This window comes from Salvelinus alpinus, chromosome 24 (assembly GCF_045679555.1).
Source record: "Salvelinus alpinus chromosome 24, SLU_Salpinus.1, whole genome shotgun sequence".
NCBI classification, from domain to species: domain Eukaryota; kingdom Metazoa; phylum Chordata; class Actinopteri; order Salmoniformes; family Salmonidae; genus Salvelinus; species Salvelinus alpinus.
The window spans coordinates 33,877,581-33,893,915 of record NC_092109.1 but is presented as its reverse complement, the minus strand read 5'-3'; the positions used below and the strand labels follow the sequence as shown (position 1 = coordinate 33,893,915).

The 16,335-nt window shown below is 42.5% G+C and overlaps 1 protein-coding gene across 1 annotated transcript; it reads right to left on the bottom strand.

Annotated features, from left to right (window-relative positions):
• Window positions 1-1,492: 1,492 nt before the first annotated feature.
• LOC139552688 (H(+)/Cl(-) exchange transporter 5-like) lies at window positions 1,493-14,982 on the bottom strand. Its single transcript, XM_071364671.1, has 13 exons — window positions 14,827-14,982; window positions 14,228-14,380; window positions 13,462-13,610; window positions 13,130-13,229; window positions 12,811-12,998; window positions 12,600-12,722; window positions 12,292-12,498; window positions 8,681-8,761; window positions 7,999-8,541; window positions 7,736-7,922; window positions 5,743-6,141; window positions 5,330-5,546; window positions 1,493-3,458 (listed from the first exon to the last, which is right to left on the bottom strand). The coding sequence occupies exons 1-13, from the start codon at window positions 14,945-14,947 to the stop codon at window positions 3,368-3,370; spliced, it is 2,559 nt and encodes an 852-aa protein (XP_071220772.1). The 5' UTR covers window positions 14,948-14,982; the 3' UTR covers window positions 1,493-3,367.
• Between the last annotated feature and the right edge of the window lie 1,353 nt (window positions 14,983-16,335).

The following is a 16,335-nucleotide window of genomic DNA, read 5'->3' as shown; positions in this document are numbered from 1 at the left end:
ATAAGTATAACGCAAACATCTAGCAACCCAAAGGTTGCTTGTTTGAATCTCATCTCTGACAACTTTAGCATTTTAGCTAATTAGCAACTTTGCAACTACTTACTTTTTTTTTGCAACTTTGCAACTACTTAGCATGTTGGCTAACTCTAACCCTAACCCGTTTAGCTAACCTTTCCCCTACCCTTAACCCAATAACCTAATAATCCCTAGAGCTAATGTTAGCCAACTAGCTAACATTAGCGGAAGCCAACTAGCCACCTCGCTAACGTTAGCCGCAACAAAAAATTGCAATTCCTAACATGTCATACGAAATGGATGATGGACATCCCACTAATTAACACACCATACGAAACATAACATATCATACTAAATACAGAATAATACAAATTGCTCTGAGACCATGTATGCGACAAAGCCTCTACAATTAAACTGTTGTAATGTTAGCCAAGATACTCCATGTAAGACCCTAAGTCTGCTCCCTAACAAAGCAGAGTGATGGTAAGCTGAAACATGGATAAAAAATATAAAAAGCATGATCTTGCCTTGGTTTGTTTTCAAAATATCACTTGTTTCATGACAGCGGTTCCACATGTTGTGTGGCAAAAATATTATTTGTATTCTATTCTGTTGTATTTCATTATATTCTTAGCCTACTATAAAATATGTATGTTGATTGTGATCAGGGTAGCCTACATGTGTCTGGTCTGTTTAACGAACAAAATAACTATGGATTTCATGTGCATGATGTAGCCCATAGACTGCACAGACCAGTCACATAATTAAACCCAATATATGCCATTCTATTCTTTTGAAAATACATTTTATTAGTCTTGTTTTTTAGGATTTGCATAAAAACGAATTAATAATGGATTTCTTTGTGACGGTGTAGTCTATATTCAATGGATTTATTAAAATACTGTAGATGCCCACCCACATCTACTCCCACTCCTGAACTTGCCGGCATGTGCACAGGCGATTTATAAAATAAAAAAAGGCCTATCTCGGCAAGAATGTGGTAAAAATGAGATTGTATGAATTGGGTTTTAAAAAACATTTTGCCCGTTTTAATTTTACAGGCAACATACCTGTGGGAAAAAAATGCAAAGGATATTAAGTATTGTCAGAGCCGATTTTGAACTTCCTGTTAAGCACTGTTCAGGGCCACATCCTAATGGACAATGTATTATTGGTTTGTTTGGGTTTGATGTAAAACTGTTTGCAATGTCTAAAAAGAGTGACTCTGACTGTGTATTTGACTATTGTTTGAAACTATAAACATTTACTGTCTAGACATCTTCCTGTCACTTTCTCATGAAAGGCATGACAGGGCCACCCACACACAGCCCTCAGCCCACAGCAGTGAGTCATAATGGTTAGATCCTCAGGGAGGGATTCAATGGGTTCATGATGTTGGAGTGAGAATGACTCCAAACGTGTATGTATAATACTTATTGGTGAGTAACTGGGCACAATGAGCACAAATTTACTCATGTGAAAGTCAACGTTGTTTTAATTCAAGGCAAATATGAAATGATGGGGAATAAATTGATATTTCAATGTTTTTGAATCTCAGTTGCATGTTAACATAAGACGGTAGTGATACAAACCCATTGCAGTTAGCAGAAATCCAAATAGACATGGTTTGTTGATCTTAACTGTAGCTGCATCTCCAAAAACAACCGATAAGCATGTTATTTTGAAATGGAGTGCTTTTTAAGTGATAATGTGTTTACCTTTGAGACCCCAAAGTCAAACATTTTACTGATGTAATGAACTACTGTATACAACACAAAAAAATGGTTAGAACTTGGTTGAAGTCACACTTGTCCTTAAAGGATAAGACATGATTGACAGGAATACATGAATCTAGTTTAAGAATGTCCACCTTCAACCTCCAAGGGTATCTGCTCTAGATAAAAGTGAGATTTGAGGTTCCTTGGCTTTGTTCATGTATAAAGAGACATTATATGCTACATTTCAATTGCTCATTCTTAGTGTAGACTTTGTTGTAGAGCATGAGGGTCTCGTGAGACAGCAAGAGCATGAGGTAAAAGGGAGAAGAGATCCAGAGTTCTTTACTAGACTGTTGACAGGCCAGTCTTGTCTCTAGATCCCCTGCCCTGGCCAGCAGGTAAGGCCATGCAGATCCATAGACATTGCGAGAGGAGAGGTAATAGCTGGAAATGAAAAGAGATGTGACACACTGGAGTCCTCTCCCTTAATCATCCCATCACCTCATCCAACACTACTCTTCTCTTTGACCTTGTACTCAGGCAGGCAGTCTGTTAGGCTGTTCATCACTGAGGATTCAGCTGGATAAAGTGATCCATAAACTTATACAATACATAATATTCACAGAAAAGGTCATACAAACCAGAAATATATAGAGATGCATATTCTAAATGAGTAATACAATTCATCCTTTGAGTGTTTGTTACTGATGACCTGGTAATAAAGTATAGTAATGTGACTGTATCCACAGCTGGGTGGTGCACAGTAGCACCTCCCTGTGGTGAAAGAGAACCAGAGCATGCAGGTTTCAGAGGAGGGTTATTTACGGAGCTTATTTTATCCTGGTAAATAAGAAAACCATGCTGCCTTACAGTGTCCCTGTACGAAGAGGACATCATCTCCAGGTCTGTGTTAAACCACAACCAATTACATGAAAAAAACGATGAGGAATATGACATTTCCAAGGAAAGAAACACCAGAGAAAATACATTTAGTCTTGACAGCCATATGCAAGTGCTCATTCATGACAAATATTTCAGGCAGACATCACAATTTAAACGGTGCATTTCTTCATGATACTTTGATAGGTAGAAGCTGATAATTTTCACTCCTAGCTTAGTGGTTGTATGGGTTAAGATGTCTATGTGGAGGAGGGAGGGTAGAGTATGTCTTGGCAGTGGTGTGGTTTATATCTCAGACTCCAGACTTGGTCTGCGCTCATTTACAATCCTTGGTCTCTCCAGAGACACATGCCCTACCCAGCATGCCTGCTCTCATCTGTCAACTGAAAAGGAAGACCACTCCTGCCAACAGAGCCAAGAAAAAATATTCTCCCAGTTACTGACGCTCATTTAAGAAGTCATACATCTTTTCTAAATCCAACTCATCTTTTGGGCCAATCCTGGAAAGCCAGCTTGCTGTTGAAGAACAACGAATCCTCTACCTTTCCAGTTCTAATGGAATGGCCAGTTGTCACAGCAGGGAGGAATCCACTAGAGTTCTAATGGAATGGCCAGTTGTCACAGCAGGGAGGAGTCCACTAGACATGAACATAGTGCAGTGTAGAGAGGCCTGGGCGAAAGCAGTGGTTCCACAGTGATGTCTGGCCCACGGTGCTGCAGCTGGTACTATACCATCAGTTGAAGAGGATCGAGTCTGGGTCCCGATTGGCTATCTGAGCCACGTGCTTCAGAATGTCCTTCTTTGTGATAATACCCAGCAAGCGGCTATAAAAAAGAGGGACAAAATGTCAAAGAGGTCTGGACTTCTTACCATAATACAACAAAACTTTAGGAAGGATAAAAAAAAGAAAAATGTATAAGCCAATTCAGTGGCATTTTTTAATAAAACATGTTATCAATTTCAAGTCATTTTTTGTGTCCGTCTTGGGGGGGGGCTGCTCTATTCTACTTATGAAATCAGTCCACTATAGATGATAGATGTAAGTACAGGTCCCTAATTACATACAGTGGGGCAAAAAAGTATTTAGTCAGCCACCAATTGTGCAAGTTCTCCCACTTAAAAAGATGAGAGAGGCCTGTAATTTTCATCATAGGTACACTTCAACTATGACAGACAAAATTAGGAAAAAAAATCCAGAAAATCACATTGTAGGATTTTTAATGAATTTATTTGCAAATTATGGTGGAAAATAAGTATTTGGTCACCTACAAACAAGAAAGATTTCTGGCTCTCACAGACCTGTAACTTCTTCTTTAAGAGGCTCCTCTGTCCTCCACTCGTTACCTGTATTAATGGCACCTGTTTGAACTTGTTATCAGTATAAAAGACACCTGTCCACAACCTCAAACAGTCACACTCCAAACTCCACTATGGCCAAGACCAAAGAGCTGTCAAAGGACACCAGAAACAAAATTGTAGACCTGCACCAGGTTGGGAAGACTGAATCTGCAATAGGTAAGCAGCTTGGTTTGAAGAAATCAACTGTGGGAGCAATTATTAGGAAATGGAAGACATACAAGACCACTGATAATCTCCCTCGATCTGGGGCTCCACGCAAGATATCACCACGTGGGGTCAAAATGATCACAAGAACGGTGAGCAAAAATCCCAGAACCACACGGGGGACCTAGTGAATGACCTGCAGAGAGCTGGGACCAAAGTAACAAAGCCTACCATCAGTAACACACTACGCCGCCAGGGACTCAAATCCTGCAGTGCCAGACGTGTCCCCCTGCTTAAGCCAGTACATGTCCAGGCCCGTCTGAAGTTTGCTAGAGAGCATTTGGATGATCCAGAAGAAGATTGGGAGAATGTCATATGGTCAGATGAAACCAAAATAGAACTTTTTGGTAAAAACTCAACTCGTCGTGTTTGGAGGACAAAGAATGCTGAGTTGCATCCAAAGAACACCATACCTACTGTGAAGCATGGGGGTGGAAACATCATGCTTTGGGGCTGTTTTTCTGCAAAGGGACCAGGACGACTGATCCGTGTAAAGGAAAGAATGAATGGGGCCATGTATCGTGAGATTGAGGGAAAACCTCCTTCCATCAGCAAGGGCATTGAAGATGAAACGTGGCTGGGTCTTTCAGCATGACAATGATCCCAAACACACCGCCCGGGCAACGAAGGAGTGGCTTCGTAAGAAGCATTTCAAGGTCCTGGAGTGGCCTAGCCAGTCTCCAGATCTCAACCCCATAGAAAATCTTTGGAGGGAGTTGAAAGTCCATGTTGCCCAGCAACAGCCCCAAAACATCACTGCTCTAGAGGAGATCTGCATGGAGGAATGGGCCAAAATACCAGCAACAGTGTGTGAAAACCTTGTGAAGACTTACACAAAACGTTTGACCTCTGTCATTGACAACAAAGGGTATATAACAAAGTATTGAGATAAACTTTTGTTATGGACCAAATACTTATTTTCCACCATAATTTGCAAATAAATTCATTAAAAATCCTACAATGTGATTTTCTGGATTTTTTTCCCTAATTTTGTCTGTCATAGTTGAAGTGTACCTATGATGAAAATTACAGGCCTCTCTCATCTTTTTAAGTGGGAGAACTTGCACAATTGGTGGCTGACTAAATACTTTTTTGCCCCACTGTAGCTAGTTCTCAGTAGCAGGTGTGTTACCCATTGTGTGTGATGAGGCACTGGCGCAGGCCCAGCTTCCTGAAGATGTCCACCACAATGTCCATGGCGGTGTGGTCTGTGACGGTGAAGGGACTAAGGTCCATGATGCCTCTGAGCTTCAGAGGAGGGGGGCTGTTGGGGGGCTGAGGGGGCGTGTACTCTGTAAAGAAGACCCTCGATGTGCTCACTATCCCATCCTGACGCTGTCTGGCATTATCTGAGAGGAGATGGAGGGGTTACTGAGGGCTGGCAGTGGGATAAGACCAAATAAGAAGCAACTTTGGGTCCTTGAAAAGCGCTATATAAATATAATCTATTATTATTAAGAATACATGACATTGTTTTGACAAAGGTGACAGAGCATGTGGGTCAAAAGCCAGCACCTCAGCATGATGATAATCTGTCATCCCTACCTATGGAGATGGTGAGGTCCCTTCGCAGCACGAATCCCACTAGGCGTTGGGACTCATGGGAGACCACCACGGGGAAGCCGCTGTAGGTGGTGTCAGTGATCATGGTCTCCACGTCCTCTACCGTCATGCCGTCCTGGGTCAGTACGGAGAGCGGCGGGTCACTGCGACGCGGCCGCATCACGTCCATGGCCAGGGTCTTATGACTGAACTCCTCCTTGGCCTCCAGGAAGGGGTAACCGTTGAGGCGGATGTGAGCCTCGTAGATCCCCTCGCGCCCGATGGCGTCCGCCACCCACTTACTGGTCATGGCCGCAGCCATCAGGGGCACGATGTACTCCAGCCCTCCGGTCAGCTCGAACATGATGACCACCAGGGACACGGTCATACGGGTCACCCCACCTGTGGGCACAAAGCCAGTGGGGAGGGAGTGGGTGGCACAGAGAGAGAGGTGGAGGCAGAAAACATTAGGCATACCCACAAGTAGAGGTCGACTGATTAATCGGCATGGCCGAATTAGGGCCGATTACATTGCATTCCACGAGGAAACTGCGTGGCAGGCTGACCACCTGTTACACGAGTGCAGCAAGGAACCAAGGTAAGTTGCTAGCTAGCATTACACTTATCTTAACATAATCACTAGTTAACTACACATGATTGATGATATTACTAGGTTAACTAGCGTGTCCGGCGTTGCAAATAATCAATGCGGTGCCTGTTAATTTATCATCGAATCACAGCCTACTTCGCCAAACGGGTGATGATTTAACAAAAGCGCATTTGTGAAAAAAGCACAATCGTTGCACGAATGTACCTAACCATAAACATCAATGCCTTTCTTAAAATCAATACACAGAAGTATATATTTTTTTTTAAACTGCATATTTAGTTAAGAAATTCATGTTAGCAGGCAATATTAATTAGGGAAATTGTGTCACTTCTCTTGCGTTCATTGCACGCAGAGTCAAGGTATATGCAACAGTTTGGGCCGCCTGGCTCGTTACGAACTAATTTGCCAGAATTTTACATAATTATGACATAACATTAAAGGTTGTGCAATGTAACAGCAATATTTAGACTTAGGGTTGCCACCTGTTCGATAAAATACGGAACTGTTCTGTATTTCACTGATAGAATAAACGTTTTGTCTTCGAAATTGTTTTCGAAATGACCATATTAATGACCAAAGGCTTGTGTTTCTGTGTTTATTATAATTAGGTCTATGATTTGATATTTGATAGAGCAGTCTGACTGAGCGGTGGTAGGCAGCAGCACGCTCGTAAGCACTCATTCAAACTTTACTGCGTTTGCCAGCAGCTCTTAGCAATGCTTGATTCACAGCGCTGTTTATGACTTCAAGCTTATCAACTCCCGAGATTAGGCTGGCAATACTAAAGTGCCTATTAGAACATCCAATAGTCAAAGGTATATGAAATACAAATGGTAAAGAGAAATAGTCGACGCGTCATAATTCCTATAATAACTACAACCTAAAACTTCTTAACTGGGAATATTGAAGAACTGGGAATATTGAACCACCAGCTGTTCTGAGCAAGGTACTTAAACATTAGCTTTTTTACATGGCACATATTGCACTTTTACTTTCTTCTCCAACACTGTGTTTTTGCATTATTTAAACTAAACTGAGCATGTTTCAGAATTTTTTTGAGACTAAATAGATTTTCTTTATGTATTATATTAAGTTAAAATAAAAGTGTTCATTGTTCATTCAGTATTGTTGTAATTGTCATTATTACAAATATGTATATAAAAAACTATTAAAAAAATAAAAAATAAAAAGGGCCTATTAATCGGTATCAGCTTTTTTGGTCCTCCAATAAATCGGTATCGGTGTTGAAAAATCATAATCGGTCGACCTCTAACCACAAGACAACATTTAACCAGGAAAAAGGAGCCTAGAATAAAGACAAAACAAGTGAAGGAAAAGCTGTTAAACATGCAAGGTGCCAACATACAGTAGCCACGCAGGCCTTACCTAAGCAGGCAGCAGCCCCCACCATGGCGTAGAGGCCTGGGGTGATGCAGTCAGCACCAGGAGAACACCAACCCCTAAAGATCACCCAGTCATGGTGGTAGTAGGCCAGCTGCTCCATGCCTATTCCCAGCAGCCTGCCTGCGATCGCCCCTACCGCCATGCTGGGTATGAACAGACCAGAGGGAACCTGGAGGAACGACATCCTTATATTAACGCTCAAATCACAGATGTGCCATACAGATGTGACGGAGGTTCTCCAGTACCTTCATGCCGAAGGTAACCACGGTGATGAGCATCTTAAAGACCAGGGCCAGGGACAGCTGCCACATGGCCGTGTAAACATCATTTCCAGCCGGGCGGTCCGGCAGCTCGTTGCTGCTCTTGGTGACGTTGGCATTGTCATAGTTACATAGCTTGGAGGAGTCCAGCAGGCCACAGTCGTTGAAGAGCTCAGAGATGAGCTCACTGGTGCTAGTGCGGGTGTAGCTGTTAGGGAAAGCCACCACCGCCGTCACCGCGGTGACAACCAGCACCTCCAGGACCGGGTAGTGGCCCAGCCACGTGGTCTTACGCCTCCGGCACCACGCGATGTTGGCGCGGATGAAGAAGGCGCCCCAGATGCCCCCGAAGATGCCCAGGAGGATGAAGGGTACAAGCTCCAGGAGGTGCCAGGGGGTGTGGAACTCCACGTAGAACAGCACCAGGCGGCTGTTGCCAAACGGGTTGATGGAGCGCAGGGTGAAGGCTGCCACCAGGGCTGCGAAGAACGACCGCCACAGGGTCTTCAGAGGGAAGTAGTAGCTCACCTGACAGGGCCATGAGGAGACGGACAGTTACACAGTGATCATAGTCAACTTTACTAATAGTTACCTTTAAGAGTGTTTCAACTTGACAGTCATAGAGCCCATAGATTTACACAATAAGGAGGAAGCTAAGGCACGTTACCTCCTCCAGACTGAAGAGCACTCCTCCTATGGGGGCCCCAAAAGCCACAGACACACCAACTGCTGCAGCGGCAGAGAGAACCTGCCACACAAACCACCAAGCAAAGGAAGGAAGAAGGTGATCGGTGTCAGTACATTAATGCTTTACAACACAGCTAAAATCAATGTGTCCGTACATTAATGCTTTACAACACAGCTAAAATCAAAGTGTCCGTACATTAATGCTTTACAACACAGCTAAAATCAATGTGTCCGTACATTAATGCTTTACAACACAGCTAAAATCAATGTGTCCGTACATTAATGCTTTACAACACAGCTAAAATCAATGTGTCCGTACATTAATGCTTTACAACACAGCTAAAATCAATGTGTCCGTACATTAATGCTTTACAACACAGCTAAAATCAATGTGTCCGTACATTAATGCTTTACAACACAGCTAAAATCAATGTGTCCGTACATTAATGCTTTACAACACAGCTAAAATCAATGTGTCCGTACATTAATGCTTTACAACACAGCTAAAATCAATGTGTCCGTACATTAATGCTTTACAACACAGCTAAAATCAATGTGTCAGTACATTAATGCTTTACAACTAGAGGTCGACTGATTAATCGGGGCCGATTTCAAGTTTTCATAACAATCGGAAATCGGTATTTTTGGGCGCCGACTTGCCAAATATATATATATTTTTTTACACCTTTATTTAATCTTTATTTAACTAGGCAAGTCAGTTAAGAACACATTCTTATTTTCAATGACGGCCTAGGAAAGGCAGAACGACAGATTTTTAACCTTGTCAGCTCGGGGGATCCAATCTTGCATTGATTACATTGCACTCCACGAGGAGCCTGCCTGTTAGCGAATGCAGTAAGCTAAGGTAAGTTGCTAGCTAGCATTAAACTTATCTTATAAAAAACAATCAATCAATGACTGTCATTGCTCCAATGTGTACTTAACCATAAACATCAATGCCTTTCTTAAAATCAATACACAAGTATATATTTTTAAACCTGCATATTTATCTAAAAGAAATCCAGGTTAGCAGGCAATATTAACCAGGTGAAATTGTGTCATTTCTCTTGCGTTCATTGCACGCAGAGTCAGGGTATATGCAACAGTTTGGGCCGCCTGGCTCTTTGCGAACTAATTTGCCAGAACTTTACGTAATTATGACAACATTGAAGGTTGTGCAATGTAACAGGAATATTTAGACTCATGGATGCCACCCGTTAGATAAAATACGGAACGGAATAAACGTTTTGTTTTCGAGGTGGTAGTTTCCGGATTAGTCAAAGGTATATGGTTTAGAGAGAAATAGTCGACGCGTTATAATTCCTGTAATAACTTGCGGCTGAATTTGAAAGGGGTTCCTTCGTTATTTTTCCGTTCATGTCTTCCATAGAGAATGTCTTGATCTACTTCAAATAAGGTCTGTGTTTCGTGCAGGCTTAAACCGCCTCGACGTTTTGATACGGCTTATTTGTGGCCTGCTGGAGGTCATTTTGCAGGGCTCTGTCAGTGCTCCTCCTTGCACAAAGGCGGAGGTAGCGGTCCTGCTGCTGGGTTGTTGCCCTCCTACGGCCTCCTCCACGTCTCCTGATGTACTGGCCTGTCTCCTGGTAGCGCCTCCATGCTCTGGACACTACGCTGACAGACACAGCAAACCTTCTTGCCACAGCTCGCATTGATGTGCCATCCTGGATGAGCTGCACTACCTGAGCCACTTGTGTGGGTTGTAGACTCCGTCTCATGCTACCACTAGAGTGAAAGCACCGCCAGCATTCAAAAGTGACCAAAACATCAGCCAGGAAGCATAGGAACTGAGAAGTGGTCTGTGGTCACCACCTGCAGAACCACTCCTTTATTGGGGGTGTCTTGCTAATTGCCTATAATTTCCACCTTTTGTCTATTCCATTTGCACAACAGCATGTGAAATGTATTGTCAATCAGTGTTGCTTCCTAAGTGGACAGTTTGATTTCACAGAAGTGTGATTGACTTGGAGTTACATTGTGTTGTTTAAGTGTTCCCTTTATTTTTTTGAGCAGTGTATATATATATATTTTTTTATTTTTTATTTTTAAATAAATCGGCCGATTAATCGGTATCGGCTTTTTTTGTCCTCCAATAATCGGTATCGGCATTGAAAAATCATAATCGGTCGACCTCTATTTACAACACAGCTAAAATCAATGTGTCAGTACATTAATGCTTTACAACACAGCTAAAATCAATGTGTCCGTACATTAATGCTTTACAACACAGCTAAAATCAATGTGTCCGTACATTAATGCTTTACAACACAGCTAAAATCAATGTGTCCGTACATTAATGCTTTACAACACAGCTCAGCAACACGGCTAAATAACAAATAATATAACACGATGACTCAATGCAAAATATCTCTGTGTTGGAAAATAAATCTCAGGCACAATGTTTACAGAAGGGAGACAGAGTCACCGCATGTTTGTGGCTTTGTACTTCCATTAATACCATCTCACTGTAGCAGAGGAGCAAAAACATCACCTTGGGGTATGTGTTTGTTGAAATCATGAAACCAGCCACAGGCTATTTATAGTTGAATGGGGTTTTCCTGCAGAATTTGACTTGAGGCTCTCACTCTTGATACAGCTTGATTTGAGTCAAAACAACATCAGTGGTCCTAGCTTTTGCAATTTGTGCCAGTTCCTTAAAAAAATAGTTAAAAGGTTAACCAGTATTGCATCCATCCATTTAAAAAATGGTTCAGACGTTTGTGAATAGCCCAGTGCAGCATAAAATGAACACCCGCCAAATGCAGGTAGATTTAGGTATTAGCGGGTAAAACTGTTTATTTCCCCAGCCACGCTGGCGGGTAGCCAATCTGCAAGGCTCTACAATGCGAGCATTACATTCGCAAATAAAAACAGTGAAAAGTCAAGTAGGGAAAAATGCTGCAGTAGCTGTTTTCTTCTATTTTGTTTTATAGCTGCTTATAGCACAAATAAATACCAATCTCTATCCCACCTCGCACAGCAACACTGCCTGCTGTCTGGGGAGCTTTGTGCAGATAGATTCATTTTTGGATGCCAAGTGTACAGGCATAAAAGTCGGTCTAACTTACGCGAAAGTCTACAAAGTGGGACTTTGTCCTCGTGTTTCTTGGCTATTTACATTGTTTTGTTCAAAAGGACAGTCTTTTTTCAATGATAGTTAGAGTCTGCTGCTTCAACTGATAGCGAAGATATGCTGTCTACTACAAGTCAGATCCCAAAATCTCTCACACAGACACACGACTCAGTGGCCCCATTACCACGGTAACCTCTCACCCTTAAAAGGGTAGCTTAACATTTTGTCTCATCTAATATTTTGGTTAAAATACTCAGGTCACAAAAAATGAAATGAAATTGAGCAATAGATCACAATATATATCACAATGCTTCTTACTAATACATTTCTTGTTTTAGAAACAGTAAGCATGGTCATCTTGTTTTTTTAGGTAATTCTGGAATAAAATCAAAAAATATTTTGGCTGGTAAAAGAAAATCTGAGTGGCTGGTATATTTTTCCATCTACCTGCCAGTGGCTGGTGGACCAAAAAGTAAATTTTAGGCCCCATTTCTCACCTCTCTGCGCTTGGCTTCATTCTTGCGGTACTTGGTGAAGAGGTGGCAGAGGATGTTGCCACAGCAGCAGGCCACGTGGACCAGGGGCCCCTCCTTCCCCAGGCTGAGCCCCGACGACACAGCCAGGACCAGGGTGATGGTCTTAATCACCAGGGTCCACTTCCCCAGATACCCTCGGATGATGAAACCACTCAATATGGTTTTGATCTGGGAGAGAAAATAAATAGCATGGGAAAATAAACCACATCCTTTGTCCTCATTCAAAAGAAGACATATCAAATAAGGGTAAAGAAATGAAGTAATCTTACCTCTGGGATTCCAGAACCACAGGCATAGGGGGCGAAGGCCCTGACCAGTGTCACGGCCAGGAAGGAGAATAGCAGAGCCCAGCACACGTACATTAGGTAGTTCATAATGTACGCAAAGGGACCCTGCAGACAGACATTTCACAACCAGACTGTGACCAAAATAATCACATACAATAAACACAATGGGTCAAGTAGTAATATTTTAGCACACCTCTGTTGTGCCGATAATGAGCTCAGCCCAGCTTTTCCACTGTGGACATTTGTCCCTCTCTTGGAAGGTGGTCTCGTTGGAGGTCCAACAGCAGTGTTCATGGTTGAACCAGAACCCGTTCAGACAAACCCCTTCCTTCAGGTCGGTCATCCAGTGGGCTGATATGTCAATCCCACCTGCCAACGCGCCTGGAATAGACCACAAGGTAAATTACTAACACTACCAATGGCTCCCAGGTGCATTGCTGTGTGGGTCTTAGTAGAGGGAATCAAATGAAAAAGCATTTATGTATCATCAATCTGTATACAATTAGACTGACCTGACATGAGTCCAATCAGCAGCATGAGCAGCCATCCAGAGAAAGCATCACAGACACTGTTCACCAGTGCCCATGTAGACTCTTTGCTTTTACTGGTAATCTACACATCAGATAGGTGACATAAATATTGTTGTTATAATACTATGATGCTTTTGATTCAGACAGTAATGCCATGTAACTTATACAGGTGTTGCTACTACACCTAATAATGATGACAAGTATACATGGATACTGATCTGAAGCCTGTTTGAGACACACATTTTGTTATGGGTTGGGAAGTGGGTTAAGACTAAGAATTAAAAGGACAAGGAGATAAATAGGATGTGGGTCACCTCTCTGTGCCGGTCACGGTCTTTGGACTTCTCCCGCACCCAGTCTATGGTGTTAAAGTCCTCATAGGTGCCCACCCCAGGCACAGGCTCATCAAGCAGGTCCATCAGTTTAGGAACCCCGTTCACCTCCTCCATACCTGGGTTATCCCCTGGAGGAGAAGGGAGGAAGAAGAGATGTGAGGAATTGAAGAGATTCAAAGGACCGAGGGAAAACACATTCTAGAGCTGGCATTGCTTGAAGGGCAGTTTCCCCAGACACAGATTAGGCTAAACCTAGTCTTCGACTAATAATATATATATTTTTTTTTAATGGAGAATATCCATTGGTCCAGGACTAGGCTTAATCAGTGTCTGGGAAACTACCCCTTAGTGTGTATCTAATAACAAAGGTTTTACTTGCATATCAATAACACATACCTAAAGGGAACAATGTGTTACAGATAAAATTGCTGGAAAATATTGATGAAAAACAGTGGCACCTCACTGAGTGTGAGGTTTGGGATGTGATCAGAATAGTTTAGGCCTAATAACAGCATATTCCAAATGCAATTGGTGTCAAATTGAAACCAAATCAAAACAAAGGAAGAAATGCAAAGAGGACTTTGTTCTCACTTATATTATATCCCAGCAATGTAGGCTGGCCTAGATGAATGTGTTACCGTTTACTCATAACTAATAGACATTTGAGCAGACAACACACCTATCAAAACAAGACACACATTAACAAATCCATGATTTGTGTGTGCGCGCGTAAACTTGGTCTTACCAGAACCATAGTCTCGGTCCAAGGGTGGTACATCCTCCGTGTTAGAGAAGTCTAATGTCGACCCTGCTATTTCCACCATGTCCTCGTCACTTGTACTACTTCGTATGCTATTGAAGCTATCGTTGCAATATCCGGTGTTATCCATCGATAATACTGAAGGAACACACACACACACACACACACAGAATGAGGTCATGGTCCAAAAGCAAAGAGTTCAAAGCAAAGGAATCATCCACCTAAAGTTAACTGGATAGCTACACTAATGTTCTCGGGGCCCTAGCTATGTGAGCTAACGTTAGTTAGCTAATAAATCGGACTAACATTGACTAGTTAGCTAGCTCTGTTTGTTTTAAAATGTGTTATCATATTCGACTGGCTTTTGTGGTTAGCTAACGTTAGCTACCGACTGACATCGACAACAGTGTCTCCAACCAAGGCAGCTAACGCGTTAGCTAACTTGCTAACTAACAAGTTAGCACAAAGCGCAGCCACACTTACATAACACTTGCAAGCAAGATTAACATTAGCTAGAGAAACCCGAGACGTTCATATGCAAGATCATATTACTGACATCATATTAATATAAAAGTCTTTATTACTTTGTCGGATGGACTTCGACTGAGAACTCTGCTGTTCTGCTAATGTTATTGTTGTTGTCTGCCCCGAATGCCAACAACTTCCTGTTGCGACATACATTGAGAGCTGATCCCAGGTGATCATCTTCTTCTTCACGAAAATAAATTAATTAAAGAGCACTACTACCTTGTAACGAACCCTCCCCATCCCACAAAACCCTTCCACACCCCCTCCCCAACCAGATGCTAATCAAATAAAATAATGTTTTATTTGTCACATGCGCAGAATACAACAAGTGCCGACTTTTACTATGAAATGCTTGCTTATACAGCCTCTCTCAACAATGCAGAATCTATTAATGATAACAAAAATAGTAATAGAAAGAGGAATAATATACACAATTAATCTACATAGCGGGAGTACCAGTACCAATTTGCAGGGGCGTGAGGTAATTAAGGTAGATGAAGTGTCAAGGCATCAGATAGATACTAATAAGAGTAAGAGAACAGAACAGAGTAGCAACAGCAGCAACCATGATGAATGTGTGATTATGTGTGATTCTGTGTGTCAGTGTAGTGTGTGTGAAGGCCTATGCAGTGTTTATATATAGTCTCGTGACTGCATAGAGTTAGTACAAGATAAGGTCAATGCAGATAGCCCAGGCAACCATTTAATTGACCATTTAGTAGTCTTATGGCTAATTTGCAGGCTAGTTGCTTGGAGGTAGAAGCTGTCCGAAAATCGAATCTCCAGTACCGTTTGCTGGATGGTATCAGAATGAACAGTCCATGGCTTGGGTGACTGAAGTCTTTGGTAATGTTTCCAGACCTTCCACTGAAACCGCCTGATATAGAGGTCCTGGATGACAGGGAGCTCAGCCCAGTGATGTACTGGGTCGTCCGCACCACCCTCTGTAGCGCTTTGAGGTTGAGGGCTGTGCATTTGCCATACCAAGCGATGATGCAGCTAGTCAAGATGCTCTTGATGGTGCAGCTGAAGAACTTTGAGGATCCGAGGGCCTACCCATGCCAAATCTTTTCAGCCTCTTGAGGGGGAAGAGGCGCTGTCGTTCCCTCTTCATAACTTCTTGCTAAGTCCTTAGTGATGTGGACGCCAAGGAAACCCTATCTCTTCAAAGAGTGTCTTAAATAATCCCCCTCACACAAAATACAAAAATAAAATCCTGATCCAACACTTGCCCCCCCCCCTTCTAGCTCTGACTTTGCTGATAGCTACTTTATTGAGGAGAAGTGTACTTACTGTGCCTGTGAAATGTGACTGTCCCACCTAGCCATCAAAAGATGAATCCACAAACTGTAAGTTGCTCTGGATAAGAGGGTCTGCTAAATTACTAAATTTGTAACGAACTTAAACCCATCACCCACTCGTCTACAGCCCTGTCGATGTGGATGGGGACGTGCTGTGCTCTCTTTCTCCTGTAGTCCACGATCAGCTTCTTTGTCTTACTGACATTGAGGGAGAGGTTTTTGTCATGGCACCACACTGCCAGGTCTCTGATCTCCTCCGTGTAG

What these genes read in the sequence shown, in the direction of transcription:
- LOC139552688 (XM_071364671.1), bottom strand. Translation starts at nt 14,947, where the DNA reads ATGATCACCTGGGATCAGCTCTCAATGTATGTCGCAACAGGAAGTTGT. An exon ending in TGGTTACCTTCGGCATGAAG is followed by an intron (nt 7,923 to 7,998) that starts GTACTGGAGAAC and finishes TCGTTCCTCCAG; the next exon opens with GTTCCCTCTGGTCTGTTCAT. An exon ending in GGGGGCTGCTGCCTGCTTAG is followed by an intron (nt 6,142 to 7,735) that starts GTAAGGCCTGCG and finishes TTGTGCCCACAG; the next exon opens with GTGGGGTGACCCGTATGACC.